At 47.8% G+C, this 21,407-nt stretch overlaps 1 protein-coding gene across 1 annotated transcript in view; it reads left to right on the forward strand.

The window, feature by feature from the left end:
* The window catches only part of SEZ6L (seizure related 6 homolog like), a 205,430-nt gene that overhangs the window by 143,385 nt on the left and 40,638 nt on the right, over positions 1 to 21,407 (forward strand). Inside the window, exon 10 of the mRNA XM_013983000.3 lies at positions 230 to 368. Within this exon, the coding sequence (XP_013838454.3) occupies positions 230 to 368 (139 nt within the window). The remainder of the gene's footprint in view (positions 1 to 229; positions 369 to 21,407) is intronic.

Below are 21,407 nucleotides of genomic sequence, written 5' to 3' on the forward strand. Positions count from 1 at the left end.
TATTTTGACTCACACTTGGTTGAATCTGTGAATGCAAACCCCCAATGTAATGTCTTTGCCCCACCTTGGCCAACCTTCAGCTGAAGGAGGCAGGTGGCCAGTCCTAATTTAATCATTCTACACACATGTGTGGACTGTCTGACTTCATAGCCCACACTCTCAACTGCAATGTCATATCTGCTTCTCTATGAATAATGTGGGTATGTCTGTCTGTCTGTGTCTTTTACAGCCATGTGTGGTGGGGAGCTCTCTGCTGTGGCTGGGGTAGTACTGTCCCCAAACTGGCCAGAGCCCTACGTGGAAGGTGAAGATTGTATCTGGAAGATCCACGTAGGGGAGGAGAAACGGATCTTCTTAGATATCCAATTGTGAGTGTTTATGATGGGTGGACTCCTAAGTCCAGCCAGACTGGGGAAGAAATTGCTCCTGCTTTATTCTTTCAGCCAATATTAATTAAGCATTTACTGTGTGTCAGGGACTGTGCAAAGAATTGGAGTCCCAATGGCAGGAGACAACAACATCATACACACCCAGAAAGAGTCCCTCTCCTCAGGGATAGGGAGCAGTATCAGTAATTGAATACTGTAACTTTGATAAATGATGTAAGGAAAGAGGCCTGGTGCTATGAGATCCCATAATGGGGATTTGATGTAAAGAAGAGGGTCAGAAAAGCCTTTCCTGAGGATCTGATAAAGCTCAGAACTAAAGGATGAGTTCATGTTAACTCATCCAAAAGGAACAGAATGTGTAAAGGCCCTGTGGCAAGAGTGAGCACAGAATTTTCAAAGGACTGAATAGCCAGAATGGTCAGTAGGAGGAGAAAAGAATAGAAGATAACAGGTACACTCTGCACTGCAGTGGCTTATTTTCCTCTCTGTCTCTCTCAACCAGATCAGAAGGTCCTTGTGGTCAGGACCCGATCTGGTTTATCTCTATTCCAGGGTCTAACACAGAGCCTGACACACAGTAGATGCTCAGGGAATGTTGCTTAATGAAGAAATGCTATGATAAACAGACTTACCTGGCAGTGGGGGTATTTCTGATACTCACTAGGGATGCCTATTAGATCTTCCATCCAGAACTTTTCCTCTCTGACTCCCCAGGGATCAGGAGAAGGGAACACAGTCAGGCAGTGGTGCTAGAAAAATAGAAGAAAGGGCTTTCCTGCAGACCCAGACATGTGGCCAGGACAGTGGGGAGATGCCAAGTTCAGAGGAGCCTCTCTAGATGCAGCCAAAGCCCTTGAGAGTCAGCTCTCCCCTCAATCCTGGAGTAGAAATCTACTTGCTGGACCGCCCTGGCTCTGTAGAGGAGCCTTGCAAGAGGGAAGTTGTTTATAATATTATGAGTGACTGCCTTTGAAGCTGACCCTTGGAGGCACTGAAAGTGTCCTCAGAAGCTATCCTGAATCATGTATTGGCAGACCTTGCACAGTTGCCCTTTATGGTCTCGGGGTTGGGTCAGTCTGGGTCAGAATTCCTTCCCCTCCACCTACAGCTATGTGACTCTGGGCTTTTCTCCAACCCTTGGTTTTTCTCATCTGTAACGAGGTTCCTGGAACATTGGCGTCTCATGGCTACTGGAAGCATGCTTTAAGCATACCTTGCCCATTGCCTCCCTCACTGCTCCATGAGAATTCACACCCTTTCTCTCATTCTTATCTCTCAGACTTTTAGAAGTCTGGAACAAAGCACTTATTCATTCAAGATATATTTTGTGAGTACTATGAGTCAAGCACAGTTTTAGGCACTGAAAAGGCTCTCATCAGTAAGGCTTATATTGGAAGAGAGTGGATTGGCTGGTCTCTGGATGTGGAAAAAAGCTGTGCACCTACTGTGTGTGGGCACTAGGCTAGGCACTAGAGGTACAGTTGTGAGAGAAGTGTAACAGTCTCCACCCTCACTGTCTAGTAGATGAGGAGAACAAGAAACTATATGTAGTATGATAACAACAGTTATGAGGACGGCAGGCAGCTGAAGTAGCCTGAGTGAAATCATAGAGGGCTTCAGGAGGAAGTGACTTCCAAGCTGGGGTGAAAGAGGGTAGGCATGTGTTGAAGGTAAAGGAAGAGTGTCCAGATGGTGTGAACAGCATGTGGAAATGAGAGAGAAGGCAGTCCACTTAGTGACTTAAAAGGAGTTTAATGTGGCTGGAGCATGGAGGTTGGGTAGGGTTACAGAGGGAAGTCCTGGAGTTCTCTGAGCTGAAGCTTCCTTCAACTGGGAAACTCCATTCTAGTATCCAGTCTTACATTTAAGTCTTTAATCCATTTTGAGTTTATTTTTTATATGGTGTTAGAGAATTCCTTATTTCATTCTTCTGCATGTAGCTGTCCAGTTTTCCCAGCACTGCTTATTGAAGAGATTATCTTTTCTCCATTATATATGCATGCCTCCTTTGTTATAGAGTAATTGACTGTAAATGTGTGAGTTTATTTATGGGCTTTCTATCCTATTTCATTGATTTATGTGTCTGGTTTTGTGCTAATACCATATCATTTTGATGACTGTAGCTTTATGCTATAGTCTGAAGTTAGGGAGCTTGATTCCCCCAGCTCCATTATTCTTTCTCAAGATTGTTTGGTTATTTGGGGTCTTTTATATTTCCATATGAATTTTAAAATATTTTATTCTAGTTCCATGAAAATACCATTTGTATTTTGATGAGTATTGCACCAAATCTTTAGATTGCCTTAGGTAATATGGTCATTTTAACAATATTGATTCTTCCAGCCCAATGACATAGTATTTCTTTCCATCTCTTTGTGCCACCTTCAGTTTCTTTCATCAGTATCTTATAGTTTTCAGAGTACAGGTCTTTTGCCTCCTTAGGTGGATCTATTCCTAGATATTTTATTCTTTTTGATGCCATGGTAAATGGAATTGTTTCCTTAATTTCTCTTTCTGATGTTTTATTAGTGTATAGAAATGCAAACAGATTTCCGTATATTAATTTTGTATCCTGCTACTTGACCAAATTCTTTAATGAGCTCTAGTAGTTTTCTGGTAGTAGGATCCATTCTAAAAGTGCTTCCTCTAGGAAGCCTTCTGTGGCTCCCCATTGCCTTCATAATAAATATAAATTTATGGGGTATTGATGAATACCCCACCACCAGAAGTTCCTGGCAAACCTCCTCAGTCTTCAGCCAAGTGAAGAGGAAATCAGCTCCTGATATCCTGGCTTCTCTTGTGGCAGGTCTGCCAGCTCCACACCCCAAAACACAGTCTGTAGTCCCCTTCCTTCTGCATGGCTCAGCCATCCTCTCATTATGGCATGCATCCCTTATGGGCAATTTTGCTTCACCAAGATTGGCCCACATCTCCCCTTGGTGTCAGAGGGCTGGAGAAGGAAATAGGAATGTGGAAACCCTGCTTTCATCCCCTCTAGGCATCAAATATTCAATTAACCTTCAGCTTGACACCGGATGGGGTTTTATTTCCACTGCAAAGCATGCAGTGGGGCAGCCAATCCAGGAACCTGGAACAGTTAAAGCAGAAATCCTTCCCGAAGCCAGGCCCTACCAGCATTAGCATCAGTAAAGGAACCCTTGCAGGGGACAGACTTTCTTCCAGTTGTCCTGGCAACCATAAATGTGAGTGTTGGCTGGGAGGGAGGACCCCTGGCTTCCCTCCATTGTGCCCTGGCAGTAATCCTTGAGCAACGCTGGACTGGTCACCTGGCCTCTCTGGGCTTCGCATTTCTCCTCTGCAAAGTGATGGGTTGCCTTGAACAGAGAGGGTGCAAATGCTGACTCCAGCAGGGCCAGGCAAGTAACATAAAACGAGAACTGGGGCTGGTGTGAAATAAAACATGGAGGAGAGGGAGCTATGATGAATTAGGAACTACATCCCTACCTAACATCATTTAAACCCAATTTTTTAAAGTGCCCCCCCTCCAGAAAAGCATCTACTGGATCCTAGATTCAGACTTGAGGATACTTTCTCATGAAGGTGATGAAGAAAGCCATTTGCATCATTGAGTACTTCATGTTCGCAAGGTTCTTTACAAACGTTAATTAATTTGCCCCTTAGAGTCATCCTAGGAGGAAGGGAGAGCTATTATATTCAACTTATAGCCACCTGATTTCTTATCTCTTACTTGGATGTCTAAGTGACATCAATGAAGTGTCGCCAAAGTTGAATGCTTGATTCTCTTTTTCCAAACCTTTCTGCAAATCTTCCCCATCTTTGTAAAGAGTCATCTATCTTGCCAGCTGCTCAGACCCAAAAGACGTGGAGTTGTTCCAGAGCAGTTAGATGCTGATCAAGGTTCAGCAGTGGCTTTTCTTAGCAAGTGGGATGGGGAGCAGCACCCGGTTTTGTAGCCTTTGCCAATTTCCATGCAGATACTCCTGCTGTGGCCAATATCAAGCAACCAGCACAATGCCAACAGGCTCACCAAATGCCTAGACATTTAACAACCAGCTCACTTCCCTTTCTCCTACCCCCTGTCCCCAAGTCCTCAGTACACATCCTGTTGGTTCTTCTCAAGAGGCAAAATCTGCCCAGAGTGCAGGCACCTCTCACACCCCCACTGCCACCACAGTGGTCTAAACTGCCACTGTCTTGTCCTCACCAATCTCCCTGCTCCTGTTTTGCCCCCAGGGGGGCTGTTTTTAACCCAGTACCCTGAGTGATCACATCATGCTCCAAACCTAATGTTGTTCATTCTGTTCAGTTCCTCATTCTATTCAGGGTTAAAGCCAAAGCTCTTACAAAAGCCTTGTCTGATCTGGCCCAGGTTACCGCTCTTGCTGCCCTTCTTTCCATTCTCCTCCTGGCTCTTTCCTTTTGGCCACACTGGCCTCCTTGCTGTTCTGTAAACATGCCTCAGGGCTTTTTCACTGGCTCTCTCTGTCTCCTGACACCCCCCCTCCACCCCGCCCCAAGATGCTCAGCCCTGAATATCTGCATAGCTCACCCGCTAGCTCCCTGCAGGTCTCAGCTCCTATAGCACCTCCGCTGAGATGTCCCTAACACCCTTATCTAAACTAGAGGGACAGGAAGGAAAAGCTTTCCTGAGAAAGTAACCTTTCTAAGTGAGCACTTCTCAACCAGGGGCAATTTTGCAATGTCTGGACACTTAGCAATGTCTGAAGGCATTTCCTGTTGTCACAGCTGGGGGCATGGGTGCTACTGGCTTCTAGTGGAAAGAGCCCAAGGGTGCTGCTGGCCATCCTGCAATGCACAGCACAGCCCCCTCCGCAAAGAATTAGCCGACCCACAATGTCCATAGTACAGAAGTAGAGAAGCCCTGGTGTATGCTTAGCTGAGACTGGGGTACAGATGGAAGATGGGGTAATGATGGAAGGAACAGTGTTTCAGCCAAAAGGAACAGCATGTACTAAGGTCCAGAAGCAGGAAAGTACAACTGTTTTCTTATTTGTCCATAACATGGAATATATGCAGAGTACTTCGTGCATCCTGAAAATTCACATCCCAGGCACCTTCACTGCAGGCACAGGCAGTGGGTTCTCGGATTATCCCCATTTTACTGATGGGTAAACAGAGGCCATAGAGGTAGAAGAGTGACTCAGATCACACAGCTGGGAACTGCAGAGATTTGAACCCTGCTCGTGATGTCTCCAGGGTCTGGGGTCTTCATCAATCTGCAAGCGGAGCTGGAGGAAGCCCTGCATGTCAGAGGAGCTCAGAGATGCAAGAGTCGCTGTATCCGTGAGGAGGCAGGGAGTCGGGCAGAGCCTCGGAGGCCACATGAGGGAGCCTGGACTTGCCCAAACTGGGCAGCAGGTGAAGAATTTTGAGCAGTTAATGGGACTAAAGCTTTGTGGAAGGAAGCTGAGCCCTCAGGCCACCAGCCCAAGATTCTCTCTTCAGCAAACTTGGGCACACGTTTGGCAGAGTGGCATCTGGACTTGGCACCCCTTTCCTCCCACAGAGGGAATGAAAATAGCATCTCACCAGCGAGGAATACGTGAGGCCCAGGAGCTGCTGGGTTTAATTTATCTTTCTTGGTTTCCGCTGACAGTTTTAGTAAACCAATTGGGGTTTAATAGTAAAAATAATTTCGTCCTTGGGGTCCCTCACGTGGCCTAAATGTTTGCAATTGTTATTTATCACATCAGCGAGGGGGGAGGAGTTGGCACCATGGACTGAGGTGGGTAGGTGGCCCACAGTAGGTGCTGGGCAGTGTTCGCTAAGCCGTGAGACCATGTCACATGTGCCTGGTGAGAGGAGAATTTTCTCCCCTTTATCTGCTGGGCACGTCTGTTGATGCCATGGGCATTAGGATAACAATTCTAATTAGTATTCCTTTATGAAGAACCTACTGTGAGCTAAACCCTGAGCTGCATGGTTTATATCTGTGAGCAATAATGAGCATGAACATTATTACATAGAGATAATAATTAGATGGATTAGAGCTAATGTGAGTAGTGATAATTATAGGGGTGTAATTACCCAAATTTAGAGATAACATATACAAAGCATATCATGTGGGGTCTGGCACGTAGTTGGCACTTCATAAATGAAAATGACAATGGCCAGGAATCCTTGTGAGGCAGCCGTTATCATCACCACTATATGGATTTGGAAATGACAGCCCAGAGAGGTGAAGCAGCTTCCTCTGGCCACACAGCTAATGAAGGACAGAGTTAGGGTTTGTGCACAGACCATAGCCTCCACTTTCATGGACTTGAACAGCCTTTGGGGGGACCAGCTCTGCGTCTCAATGATAAGGCAAGGAGACTCCCAGGCCTCTGGCAACTCCAAGATCAGGGAGGGAAGTAGGGCCATAAACAGACAACCTGGCGAGATGCAGGCTGAGTTCTGTGGCCGGGGGGGATAGTGGGGCACTGGGTTTATCTCTGCGGGTTCTAAAAGTGTCACAGAGAGGGTGACATCCAAGCAGGATTTTGAAGAGTGTCAGTGGGTCAAACTGTAATGGGGGAAGGGCATTCTCCGAGGGCCCTTGTGAGCAAAGGACTCGCAGTGGCTTAAGTGTCCAGTAGACACCCAGCGGGTGTCCTGAATTGCAGCCTCAATTAGAACCATCTGCCTGGCACTGTTATTATTGCAGGTAAGAAGCAGTGGTTGCATAATCTTGAAATAAGTCAGGAGCCCCCAGGTTAAACCTTCTTCACACCCCAAATGCCTAGTCCCTAAGCCACCACTTACCTCCCAGCTCCACCAGGAAATTGCCTCTTACCCTCAATCACAACCAAGTATGAACCTTTTAAATCCTTAAGGATTTCTTAAATCTCTCTTCTCTCTCACTCTTGCTGTCTCACAATTTAAAAAACATAGAAAGGAGGAAAAAAAAAAAAACAAGGAATTGTTGGAGAAGACATCTTAGAATGGATGTGCTGGCAGGGGCCCAGAGAGGAGAGTTAACTTGCCTGGCATCACACAGCAAGTCAGAGTTAGGACCAGTCAGACTGCCTGAGTGTGGCTGCAAGAGCTGAGCACAGGGGTGAGATCAAAAAGAGTTATCTTTAAAGCCTGCCTCTGCTGCTCCCTGGCTCTGCAGCCTCAAGCAGGTGACCGAAGGTAGTGACCCCTGCCTCATAATGGGACATTTCATTTTCTTTATTCCTAGGGCCTGGCATATAGTAAGTGCTCAATAAATATCTGTAGAATAAAAGAGAGACAGAGATGGTGAGTGTATACATTAATTAAACAACCTATCAAGTTCTTAGCAAGGTTTCTGGCACAAAATAGACGAATAATCACCCCTGCTACAGGCTAGATTTTAGGCTAAACACTTGGCATGAATGATTTCATAGATGATGATATCATCATTCATCATCGTCATCATCATGGTCAAAATCAATGTCTAACAATCACTGAGTGCTTACTCTATGCCAGCCACTAAGTACTTTCTCCATGTTAAGTAAGTCATTTAATGCTCCCTAAGAAACCTAGGTGATAACATTGTGATTTACCCCCATTTTACAGATGGGGAGACTGAGGCTCAGAGAGGGGGAGTCACTTGCCCCAGGTCACACAGCTGAAAGGAAGCCAAGTCAGGACTTGAACCTAGGTCTCTGGGGCCAAACCCAGTGTTATAACCACACCGTAACTGGTAGTGAGATGCTTCACAAGGAGCAGTCCCTTGCCCCATCTTACAGAAGGAGAAATTAAGGCTCAGAGAGGTGCCCTCTTCCCGTTTTCTGGACACCTACTGCAAATATGCATATGTTTCTGGAAGAACGAAGTTTCATCCAAGCTCCAGATTGCCTTTCTTGGCTCCACTATGGGGCACAGACCCAAATCCCTCCCTATTTATGGGCCCCAGCACTGTCCTCTAACCAGGAATTAAAGGACCTAATAACAAACCCGAGTAACCATATGATTGATAGCCGTGGAATATTTCTCTTCAGCTGCTGCCAATCTGTTCTGTGCTAAGTTAATTCCAAGCCCTAAAAATTAAGTGCCTTGACCAGAGGCACTTCCTTCCATCAAGCAGAGATATAACTGCTCTGGGCAGTAAGAACTCAGCTTGAGAGCCAGGCGAGAAGGGAGAGTTAAGAGTTGAAGGCAGCACTGGCTCCAGCAGCACCGATTTCCAGATACCAGCAGAAATCACAAGAGAAATGGCCGCAATAGAAATGAAAGCCTTCCATTCCATTAGTGGATGTAGCTGGGGTTTCCCCAGAGTCAAAAGTTCTATGGAATCTGAGTAGGAAGAGCACGGTTCATAGAGTCCAAATTCCATCCTGTTGCAGGTGAGAAAACTGTGGCCTGGAGATGGGGAAAGACTGTCCCAAGACCACTCTATCAGTCAGCTACTGCTGTGTAACAAAGTACCCCAAACACAAAAGCATAAAACAGCAAGCTTGTTTCATTTCTCATGTGTCTAGAGGTTAGCAGGGTGGTTCTTCCGGGCTCAGCTGGTCCAGGCCTGTGTCTGTGGGCAGCTGTGGGTTGGGTGTGTGGTTCTGTGGATTATGGCTGGCCTTTCTTAACATGTTTAGGGTGGGTTGGCTGTCAGTCAGCTGGTCTAGGCAGGCCTAGCCTGGGGTGGTTCACCTCTACTCCACATATCTCTTGTCCTCCAACAGCCATCTCTGGCTGCTTCCCATGGCAACTGGCCAGGATTGCAAGATCATGGGCAGACATATTTAAGGCCTCTTGAGGAGCCTAGACTATGAACTGGCTGGGCATCATCTGCCATGCTGTATGGTGAGTCACACAGCAAGGTCTGACCAGGTTCAAGGAGTAAAGAAACAGACTCCTGCTCTTGAGGGCAGATGCTTGGAAGCTTCACCAGCAAGGATATGTACACAGAGGGAGCAAAGCCTTGCATTCAAGCTACTACTGCCAGTGAAGAGTCAGGGTCAGAACTCAAGTCTCCTAGTCCCAGTCCAGAGCACCTGTGCATAGCTGACCCTAGCAGGTGGCCACCATCATCCCCATTTTACAGATGAGGAAACCGAGGCTCAGAGAGGGGAAGTCACTTGCCTCCTATCCCACAGCTAGAAAGTGAAAGAGACAGGATTTCTACCCAGGGCTTGGTGCCTGGCATAAAGAAGCCTCAGAAAATGTTTTCGTCTCTACCTGGTGCTTCCAACATGTGGGAAGCATGACAGACAGATCCTGAGTTTTTCCAGGAAGAAGAAAAGGCCTTTGCCTGTGCTAGTATACTTGAGTTCTGGTCCCAACTTTTCTACTTATTGGCTTTGTGACCTTCAATAAGGCACTTCACTGCTCTGAACCTATTTCCTATCTTCAAAGGGAGGATAATAATGTGGTACCTACCTCGTCAAGCTCCTGAGAGGATGGAACATGTGTCAAGGACCTAATCAGTGCACACACTTAATTTGCAGCTATGACAATGATGATGAATTCCTTCCATGACCTGTGACATGTTCACAGACTGAGCTGCATTGTACACACATACACACACACGCACACACGCACACACACTTCCCAATTTGCAAGGGATTTTCATGGTCAGTTGGAAACACAAGCTCTAGGGCAGGTATCCCCCAGATTGCACCTGTTTTCTGCCCTTCAGCCAGGCCAGGCTCTTCCCAGCCTCCATGTCGGCAGTCAGGAGAGGGGGACTGCCCCTCGTCTCGAGCTGGGACACTGCCTGGCTCGTGCACTCCCAGGAGCCCAAGGCATTCAGATGCAGTTAGATCTGACCTGTTGGGAGCCATGGCTGCGTATCTCACGTGCCCCTGATATCCGGTGGCCCCGGCCCTTACTCTTTGGCAAATGCTCACTGGGGGTCTGCCAAGTGGCTGGCCCTGTACAAGGTCATCTGAGGCCAGAAATCACAATTAGTCACGGCTCTCTTCTGCATGCCTCACTTCTGTCAATGTATTTAATTCTCTCAACAACCAATGAGCTTACACAGTGATGTTCCTGTGTCACAGCTGAGGACATGAATGCTCGGGTGGCTCAATGGCTGCCTATGGACACAGGGGTGCCAGGCTTCAGACCTGGCTGGCTGACACTGTGCCCACCTTCCCCATCACCTCCCAGCCCTGCCTCACACAGTGGAACCACATCATCCTGATGGCAGCCAGCCTCCCTTGAGATTCTGAACGGGCCAGTGACATGTCAGACCTGTGGTGTAGGCAGTGCACCTGGCCTGAGGCAGAACAGAAGGTGGAGGGAGGAATTAGGCGGCCAGGTGGGGTGGAGGCCGTGGCCGTGACCATGATCCTGAACTGGCCCCGGGGAGCCCTGCCTGCCCACTGCACGCCTCCCTCTGGGGAGAGCTCGGGTGAGGCCTCCAGGTTCAAGACAGTTCATGTTTTCCTGAAGTACAGGTCATGTGCAGAGCCCGCGCTAGGTCGCACAGGGAGCATCTTGGCAACTCAGACAAGCCACACCAGGCTGTACAAGGTGATGCCTTCAGGGTGCACGTCATGATGGGGATTCAGAGTGACACGAAACACACAGCCGGCAGCTGGCAGCTCCTGCTGGCGACAGTTCAGGAACATCTTCCTCCAGGAATGCAGAGTCCTGGGCCCACCTCCTTCTGCATGTGTGTACGTGGGCGTGTGCACATGCATGCTCACGCACACACACAGATCACACACTGCGCACCATACACATCACACGTCACACACACATAAATACCACGCATGTCACACACACACCATATACACACCACACCATCCACACACATCCCACACCCCATGCACAACACACACACGCTGTACACACACCACACACATCACACTCCCCATACACACCAGGCACATCACACATACACATAACAAACCCCCATCCACCCTTAATTGAGCACTAATTTAATTATGCTTAATTTTACTCTCGGAGTTCCCATCGTGGCACAGTGGTTAACGAATCTGACAAGGAACCATGAGGTTGCAGGTTCAGTCCCTGGCCTTGCCTAGTGGCTTAAGGATCCCGCGTTGCTGTGGCTCTGGTGTAGGCTGGTGGCTACACCTCCAATTAGACCCCTAGCCTGGGAATCTCCATATGCCGCTGGAGCGGCCCTAGAAAAGGCAAAAAGACCAAAAAAAAAAAATTTTTACTCTCTCCAGTTCAGCTCTTTGACCCCAACCTAGAGGTCCTAAGATGATGAAGGCCTCTGGTCCCACCCACTGATTGTCTAAGTTTGGGAAAACACACGTCCAGAAAGAGGGAGATATGTGGACACCTCTCCCCACAGGAAAGTCAGGGAAGGGCCCCAGACCCCTAGGTCTGGACCCCCCAGCTCCATCAGCCTGTGTCCGAGTTCCAGAATTCCCACATCCATGCCTTAATCTGCTGTCGAAGGAGGGTTTGGGGTCTGGGCTTCTGAGCAGAAGGAAAGCATAAAGCAGAAGGAAGCCATAGCCACTGTTAGCTTTTTTTACAATTTGCGGATTCTGAGATTTTCATCTGGGGAAACTGCGGCCCAGGCTGGGCAAGTGACTTGTCCACAGTCACAGAGCAGAGAATGGGCAGAGGGGGTGCCTCCCAGTGAGGTCTCTCAACCCCACACCCACTCTCCCCTTAGCAGGCTATGTTGTACATTGTAACTATTTTCTCAAAGACAAAAGATGCTCTGTTCTTTAGATTCCTGGCACCTACATGTCATTTGCAGCTCTCATCTAAATTATCCCCACTTTTTAGCTGAGGACACCGAGGATCAGAGAGGTTAAGCTGCTTTCTCAAGGTCACCTAGCTAGAAACCAGCATACATAAGGTCTGAACCCTGAATTCTTTCTCTGAGCATGACCTCTCAAGATGGAGAGGGTGGCTGGGGACAGATTTCTCTCCACTTCCCTGGCAAAGCAGCCAGGAGCTGTTGGGTTTGCCATGCTGGGTGTGAAATGGTCTTGTTCTTGCCCTTGCTGAAGCTTTGCCCACCATATTCTGAGATGGCCCAGTCTAGGGATCGTGGCAGCTGGGCCCATGGGGTGGTCCCAGAGGAAAGGCATGTCCAGGGATGGCTCTCCTTCTCCTCTTTCTCTCTGGGGATAAGAGGAGAACTGGTTGGGGGCGGGGGGTGGGGTGGAGAGAAAAGTAGAGGAAAAGGAGAAAAGAAAGGAGACTGGGTCTCGTCTAGGGCAAAGTCCTGCAGCTGGCACCACCTCCTGGGGAATTTCAGTGACACTGATGCCCAGGACCCACCCCCAGAAATGCTGAGAGTCTGATTGCACCGGGCTGCAGCCTGGACATCATATGGGGGGGCTTAAGCTCCCCAGAGAGTCTCATGGGCAGCCTGGACTGGGTGTAAGCTGGACACAGATGAGCGCTGGGCAAGGAGCTGGTAGAGGAGGGAGGAAGAAAAGAGAGAAGGACAACGAAGGAAATGAGAAAACTGTCCATTTTTATGCCTATAATGGGTTCTTTTAGGGAGCCGAAGAGATTGGTTTTTTTCTGTCCTCCCTGGAGGTGACATGGTTTCTTGTCCTGACTGCCATTTGATTGAGTTAAATTGAAACCAAATTAGCACTGGGCCAAAAGGTCCCTCAGCAATTCCACGGTGCCGAGGAGCACCTGGAGCTGGCCATGCGGCTTAGTGAAGGAGCAGAGGCCTTGGGATCTGGGCCTTTCTGGGCTCAGTTTACTCCTCCGTGAAATGGGATTAGTGGCATTTTCTCTGACCACCTCACCATGTAGTCGAGAGTATGGGATGGGAAAATGGCTACAAAGGCATTCCAATACAGGTCTAAAATACAGGTCTATTTTTAAGGCCTTCAGGAGAAATGTGAGTGTTTTATAGGATTTTTATTGCACTTACAACTGCATTTATGCATTCTGCTTCTCTTTTTTCCCTTATTTAAACCCTACGGTACATTTCCTCACCATCTCCACCATCCCGTGTAGGTCCTGCCATTCTTGCAAGAGGGTGCTTTTTTGGGAAAGTCATTTAATCCCTCTGAGCCTCAGTTTGCTCATCTGGAAAAAATAGAGATACATTCACTATAATTCATCCATGGAAATGACATTTATTTCACCTGTGCCAAGCCCTAAGCTGGCCTCCAGGGATGACGAGGTTGTGAGTGGAAAGTAGTTAAAGAACAGGTGCCTTCAGTAAGCGTGCTGCCCTGCATGGGAGCTGATATGGGCCAGTCGAGTTCCGTGGTTCATTGCTGCGGATTTTGCCTTCCACCTACATAGGCGTGGACTCGCTCTCCTCTATGACCAGGTTTGAGCTTCAGCATGGTTCTTCAGCTCCGGGTGCCTTGGTTTGCCTCTCTGTGAAATGGGTGAGATGAGACGTGCTTAGCAGGTTCATCTGAGGATGAAATGAAATGGTGCGTGTAAATTGCTCACAACAGCTCCTGGCACTGAGGAAGCCTTCTGAAAGCCTTGGCTCGTTATTATATAGCTGTAGAAGTATAGGGAGCACAGAAGAACCTATAAAATGCTGTCAGGCAGAGAGGAGACGAGAGGCATTCCAGATTATAGGGCACCAGCCTGGCTAAGGCAGGTCTAGGGGCTACAGAGGGCCTGGTATATCCAGAGATGTTTGAGGCAGCAGAGGTGAGCCGGGGGTCACCTGTGGACCTCATTGAAGTCCCAGAAGGCTGAGAAACTGAGATTTTTTCTGTGGGCTATTTTTCGCTATTTCCACAGTCCAATTCTATTTACCAGCTACTTTTTATTTTCCCACTTAAACTGCATCTAAATTGGCCTGCCTTTTTCACTTGGCTAACTCTAAGCAAAATAATGTCCATGAAATTAGAAGTTTGATGTGCAAACCACACATTTATATATTTTTCTAATTCACATTTAAATAACTGTGTAGCCATTAGACGTTTTCAAATGTTTGTCTACCCAACAAAATTGTCTTGTGAAGGGTACTCCAGAAGGACTTTTAAAGGCAAAATTTCTAAGCAAGGGTCAGATGTTTGTTTGGAAAGGAATAGAGAAAAGCAAGGTAGCTGACTCATTTCTTTCTATGCCTTCTGTAGAATATTAACCTCAGCTCAACAACTTCAAAACTCACCTCTCTCCACATCCAAGGTCCGGGTTGGTTGGGGTAAGGATCGGTGGGGTGGGGGGCGCCCTGCAGGGGAAAAGCAGCCTGTACCTTGCTTTGATATACACTGCCCTCTGCTGACCAAAAGAAAAATTACTTTACCAGAGAAGGATTTGCTGATGTGTGTCAGATTCAAATTTGTATTCCAGCCTCACCTCTTTGGCTCTCTAGACCCTAGTGAAAGCCATAATGAGGGTCCCTAGGGCTGTTTTTTATCTATTTTGAAAATTTAATACAGTCACATGATTCAAAATCCAAAGGTACAACAGGGTCTACTGTGAAAGTCAAGTTTTCCATCCTTTCCCAGCAAACAACCCCCTTCCTCGAGGCAAACACTGTACCAGTTTCTTATGCATCCTTCCCAGACTCTTTTTTTTTTTTGGATTCTTTTTTTAGGGCTGCACCACAGCGTATGGAAATTCCCAGGCTCAGGGTCGAATTGGAGCTGTAGCTGCTGGTCTACGCCACAGCTGCAGCAACACCAGATCTGAGCCACGTCTGCGACCTACACCACAGCTCATGGCAATGCCAGATCCTTAACCCACTGAGCAGGGCCAGGGACAGAACCTGCATCTCCATGGATACTACTCGGTTTTGTAACCCACTGAGCCACAATGGGAACTCCCCCAGACTCTTCTTAAATACTTAGAAAACCATAATAGAAATCTCATTCCACTAAAATAAAGCCACCCAGACTAAGTAACCAATTTTACAGTTTTACGCAGATTTTATCACATACAGGATGAATACACCAGGATGGATAACAGCAACAAAATGAATGAAATTTGTTACCAAGAAATGCAAAATGTTTAGGAGACAAAATATTATATACAACAGGGAGTCTATAGAGAGAAGAAATAATATCTTGGGAGGAAAAAAAACTTGGAAATCATGATTCTAATCAAATGAACTCTAGCAATGACGTCATAAGCCATGTCAGGTTGGGGAGGGGGCAGGGCAATGAAACAGGGCTTCCTCATCCTACGGATATTATTTGTAATTTTTAATTCACATTTTCTGAAATAAAACTGAACCTGGACACACTTTTTGGAGACACGTCTGGGTGACTTCATGGGACATCGTATGAAATAGTGGCTCATATTTCAGGCTTTGGCTTAGACAGACTTAGGTTTAAGTCCTGAGTCTGATTCCTCCCTAACATTAGGCAGGTATCTTCTCCTGGCTGAGCCTCAGTTTCCTTACCTGTAACATGGGGGTAGCGGAAAGTCTTGATTTATAGGATTGTTGTGGGGTTGTTAATATTCAGTAGGCAGTGTTATTCTAAAGCTAAATGAGACTTTGGGAGATCTTTTCTCCCAAAGCAGCGTGAGACCAGCATTTTTATGGCCCTGACACAGTGGGGGGCGGGAGGTTGAAAGAGGATGCTGGAAGTAGAAGCAATGCTGCTGTGCAAATGGCCGGTCAGCCACCAGACAGGGCTCAGGATGTTCCTGGAGCAGGACCGAGGTGGGGGAGGGGAGGAAGCTAGAACCCAGCTGGTCAAGGTCATGGGTTGGCATTGGAGTGACCCATTGGGTATGTAGGGGCATCGTGGTATCAGGCTTGATTCTGGTGACCTGCATATCTAAGAAGAATGGAGGGCATAGACAAGAAGGGTCCAGGAAGCAGGTGGGGCTAAAATCGCATAGGGCAGCTCCCATCATTTCGGGCTTTCAAATTAACCCCTGGAGCAAGTGCTAAGAGCAGCTGAGACCAGAGGAGTCCAGTCCCCAGAGCTGGCACAGGTGAGAGTCCATTTGGGGGTCGGAGTCCCAGGCAAAGATGGGGTCAGAACCACCATCCACCTTGGGTGGGAGCTGAGCCTGAGAGGCAGTTATCCACCCAGGGCTGGTGCTGAGTCCCACAGCACACACTCAGCACCCTGCCGAGACCTGGGGACACAGTCATGAGCAGGCTGGCTGCTCAGGGAGCCTCCGGTCTCCCCCCACCCTGCCCAGACAGACCCAGACCATTGGGGTGCGAGTGCTGAGCTCATAGGAGTGAGCAGAGGGGCTCCCAGCCCAGACACTAGGGGGTGGTGGGTACTCCACATGTGAGTGAATCCATCTCTGGAGAATGAGACTAAAAGATGGGGGGTAAGGGGTTACCCAGGTCTAGAGCGGGGAGGCTAAGGAAGGATTCAGGGTCCAGGGAACAGCATGTAGAAAGTCCCAGATGTGTGCAATTCTTTGGCAACATTGGCAAGTAATTCAGTCTGGCTGGAGTGTGAAATATTTGGGTTGGAACATTGGTTGGAGAGGTGAGGCTGTGTGGAGGGGAGGAAGCAAAAAAACAGATGCACAGAGCCTTACCATTGGGATCAAAAGCTTGCACTTTAAGAGGAACTGGAGTCTTTTTTTTTTTCATGGAAGTGAAATTCACATAACATACACCATTTTATCATACACAATTCAGTGGTATTTAGTACATTCATAATGTTGTGCAACATCCCCCCATAACTATTTCCAAAATATTTGCATCATCCCCAAAACAAACCCATATCTATTAGCCAATTGCTCTCCACTCCTCCCCTTGCAGCTCCCTGGCCCTTGGCAATCATCAAGTTGCATTCTGTCTCTGTGGATTTACTTGTTTGGATGTTTCTTAGATGTGGAATCATACAATATGTGGCCTTTTGTGAGTGGGTTTTTTTCACTCGGGTAAAGTCTGTAAGGTTCATCCATGTGGTAGCCTGTGTCGGTACTTCATGCCTGTTCATGACTGAATAATATTCCATCATATGGGCAGACCACCATGTTTGTTCGTCTCTAGATCTGTTGAGGGGAGAGTCTGGGTTTGTGTTTTAGAAGGATTCACCTGATGGAAGAGGGATTGAGGCCAGAGAAGGATGGAGTCAGTGGGCCATGAGGTGCTGCCAACAGTCCAGAGGAAAGATAGAGAAGAGCCAGTAGTAGAGACAGAGGGAAAAGGGGCAGCTTGTTACCTAGAAGGAGACACAGGCTGGGGTCTTCTGTGCCCAAGGAAAGCCTTTCCCTACGGCATCCAAGAAGGGCTGGCGCAGGCAGGGGCTGGCTTTGGGGAGCTCTGTCTTCCTGAAGAATTCTCCCTCCAGAGGACCTACTACACCCAATTCCAGTTTCATCAAAGCCCCTCACTCGCTGGCACCTCCCCATCTCCTGTTTGTTCTGGAGTCAAACCACCATCCTGATTTCTTGGCACCTCCACAGGTTGTATTTGGCTGACGTCTCTCTTCTGTCCTCAGCAGAAAGCCATGCTCTGCCCCGGGGCCAATCTCTGGGCCATTAAGTCTCTGCATTTTCCTCTCAGTGCTGAGGATGGCCCAGCAGCAGGGACCCGGGCTGCCCTTGGTGTAATGGTGTATTACACACAGCAGGGTGGGCCAGCCACAACGCAGGCTTGTCTTTGGATTGGGGAGAAAATTAACTACAAGCCTTTGTATATATCACTGGAACCAGTCTCTCAAAAAAAAAAAAAAAATGGATCCAGGAGGCCACAGCAGAGAGTAACTTTATTCTTTCCCTCACCTCCCCTTCACGAACCTTCTCCATTTTTGGCTTCTTGGGGTGAAAGCTTCGTTTTCATGGATCTTCTCTTTGTAACAAGTGCAGTTCAATCTGATAATCATACAGCTGGAAACTTTATCCATTTTAAAACCTCACCCCTCCCTCAGCAGTGCTCCTCAGGCTGGGAATTCCATAATGAGAAAGGGCCTTGTGGGCTGCTTTTTTCTCATAGGACAACCTGATGTGACTGCACTGTTACATTATGGAAGGTGTCGAAAGTCCATGAGGTCCTCTCTCTTGGGGCATACTTGATGTGGGCAGAGTGTGCCAAGCCTGGCTGTTCTTGACCTTCCCCTTGGCTGGGTCCCATCTCCAGTTCAGAGTGGGAACACTTTTAAGGAGATGGACGGTGGCTGCCTTCATCAGGGTTCACATCTAGACCTCGGAACATCCCCATTCTCATCAGGGATGAGAATACTCGCTCATCAGTACCCCCCTTGCTCTCTTTGCTCTGCACCCAGATAGGCAGGCAGCCGCAGGCCGATTTTAATCATTACTCTTCCTGGTGAGCAGCAAATGTAGTCACTGTTTCACATCTCACCCCCCAGAAAAACACCTGCCAAGCTACCAAGAGTTTCTTTGAAGCCCTCTTCACTGATTAGAATGATACACCTCCCTTCCCCATGGTTCCCCTCCCTGGGTGACCTGCCCCTTGAGGCAGTCATTCCTTCAAGCCTCTTTGATGGCCCAATGAATTCTTTGCACTCTGTAAGCTAGAGGTGGGGGAAGGGCTCAGATTGGAAGAGCTGCATAGATGGTGGCCACAGATACCACTGGTGTCATATCCAAGCCCTACAGCACTTGCCACTATGTACCTACTATGGCTTCAGACTGCAGTGCTCTTTTCCTAAAGGCCTTCTCTGACACCAGGCGTGCAAGTCAGAAGGGCTTAAGTTGCAGCTCTCACCCAATGAGGGATGGGAGTTGGAGGACAAATACTCCAGCTCCCTTTCCCCTCAAGGTATGTTCTGTACCCTGTCTCATAGTTCCTGCAGATGGAGCCTAATACCCGCAGTGGAACTGGACCATTGATGCACCACGCATTTGACTCCTTCCCTTGCTCCTGTGTCACTTCCCTAATGCTGCCTGGGATGACCTACCAGATAAGCCAGACCCAAAAGACACATCCTTGCTCAAGCTCTGATTCTGGAGAACCCAATCTTAATCAGTGGCCATGTATATCCATTTAGAAAGTAGGAATACTCAGTGTTGGCTTAGTCTTAGCTTAGGGGACTTTGTCTGAAATTCCAGGACAAGAGGAGAAGGTACATTTAATCGTTTTGTTGCACACTCTACAAAATTCATTGACATAAGTAAGGGTTTCTCAGCCTTAGCACTATTGACATTTTGGACCAGATAATTATGATCCAAATTTTTTTTTGTTGTAGGAGGAGGCTATCTCATACATTGTAAAATGTTTAACAGTTCCCCTGACATCACCTCACCATTGGCAGCCCCCCTAGTTGGGCTAGACAACTGTGTCTCTAGACATTGCCAAATGTCTCCAAGGCACAAAACCACCTCTAGTTGAGAATCACTGACATAAATCATCTGATGTCATTTGGTGTAAATGGCAATCCAGAAAGAAACTGATGATGGTGGCAGTGCTGGGGGGATGGTGGGGATGGGTTTGGGGATGGGGTATTGGTGATAATGATGATGGTGGGGATGGGATGGTGAGGATGGGGTGGGGAATGGGGATGATGTTGGAGGTGTAGATGATGATGATGGGGATAGGGATGATGGTGAGGATGAGGATGGTGGTGATGGTGGTGATGGGAATGGAGATGAGGATGATGAGGACATGGATGATGATGGTGGGGACGTTAGGGATAGAGATGACGGTGAGGATGGGGATGGTGTTGATGGTGGTGATGATGATTGTGATGATGAGGATGAGGATGGTGGTGATGGTGGTGATGGGCATGGAGATGAGGATGAGGATGATGAGGGTGGGGATGCGGGGAATGATGGGCATGGAGATGAGGATGATACCCATAAGGACATTAAAACATGACATAACATTCAAATGACTTGGCCAGACTGGCTCAGGTACTATCTGCAAACCTGGAATCTGATCCCCAGTCTTCTGCATGCCTCACCTCACTCTGAAAACCCATGACATAGACTGTAAATAATTAAGCCCAATTCACAGATAGGGTACTTCAGAAAAAACACATACCCTCCATGAACGTGTCAAAACAAGAATCAAACCAGAGCTTTCTGATTTTTAAGACTGTGTGTTCTTTCCCATGCACTGTTCCTTCCTATTTTAGAAAGAACAGAGAGTTGTTCTAGGGTTTTAAAATGAAAGCTCTTTGCACCCTTCAGGAGCCTTCTATTGCATTGAGATCATTGAAATGAATGGTAGAAAAAAGCCAAGTTGTGCACTGCCTGGAACCTACTGTTACCAACGGATGGGCTGTGAAGTCGGCTTAAGGAATAAATATCTGCCATCTACCATGTTTCTCCCCAGCCTAATCCAGCACTTTCATGAGCCATTGATATTTTCATGGTACTTAGAGTTACGAGGCTCTTCCCTGCCATGGTTTAAGAACTGTCATCAACCCCCCCCCATTTCTGTTTTCAAAGAGACTCTCTGGCAGGCTCTTTCATACCAAAGCATTTACTGAGCACCTACTGTGTGCAAGAGAAGGTGGAAACTCCAGAATGTCAGTGTCATAGGGGTTTAGAGGCTGTAACCTAGTTGGAAACTGGCCTTGGGTAGGCAGCATCTAGGAGCTTCACCTTGAAGCCATGCGCGCAAAGTAAGTGCACAGTGTCAGGAGAGGAGGTTTTGGGGTGATGCAGGAGAAGCTGATGGAGCTTAATTGGGAGCAATTAAAATCTCCCTAAGCCCCCTTTTTGGACAATTTTACATGAGGAATTGTGAGAGATGCTGTGGAAGATACTGTGGTGAATAAAATATATCCCCCGCCCTCTGGAACAGACCTTCGGCAGTGTGCCTTAGGCTTCTGATGTTTTGTTCTTACTACTTGAAGCACCAGCAATAGTGGTTACATCTTCTCCCCCCTCCCAGGGTGGCAGTGAACACCGCCCTTGGGCATTGGATGAAGCTGGGGAGGGGGGAGGCTGCAGGAGGTGGGGGTGGATGCTATCATCATTCTGTATCAGTCCCGGAAACTTCACTCAGGGCCATTTCCTGGAACACCTCTCCTCTGGCAGGGAACAGCTCAGTCGGTCAGGATGCTCCTGTTTAAAATCCTTATGGTCTTTCATCCCCAGCAACATGATATCCGAATAACCTAAACTTGGCTCTCTAAGCCCTTCATGGTCCAGTTCCTGCTCCGATGTCTATACCCAAACAGGGGCACACTGACCACGAGGCGCATTCCTTCCGAAGCCATGACCCCTCTCCCTCCCTCCTTCTGCCGCTGCCTTCTCTCTACTTCCTGTTTATCTCCCTTGTGGTCCCCACTCTTTCTT

Source organism: Sus scrofa, chromosome 14 (assembly GCF_054392235.1).
Source record: "Sus scrofa isolate SSC_HxYL_T2T_F1_AM1 chromosome 14, Sscrofa_HxYL_maternal_Yorkshire_Landrace_v2.0, whole genome shotgun sequence".
Classification (NCBI taxonomy): domain Eukaryota; kingdom Metazoa; phylum Chordata; class Mammalia; order Artiodactyla; family Suidae; genus Sus; species Sus scrofa.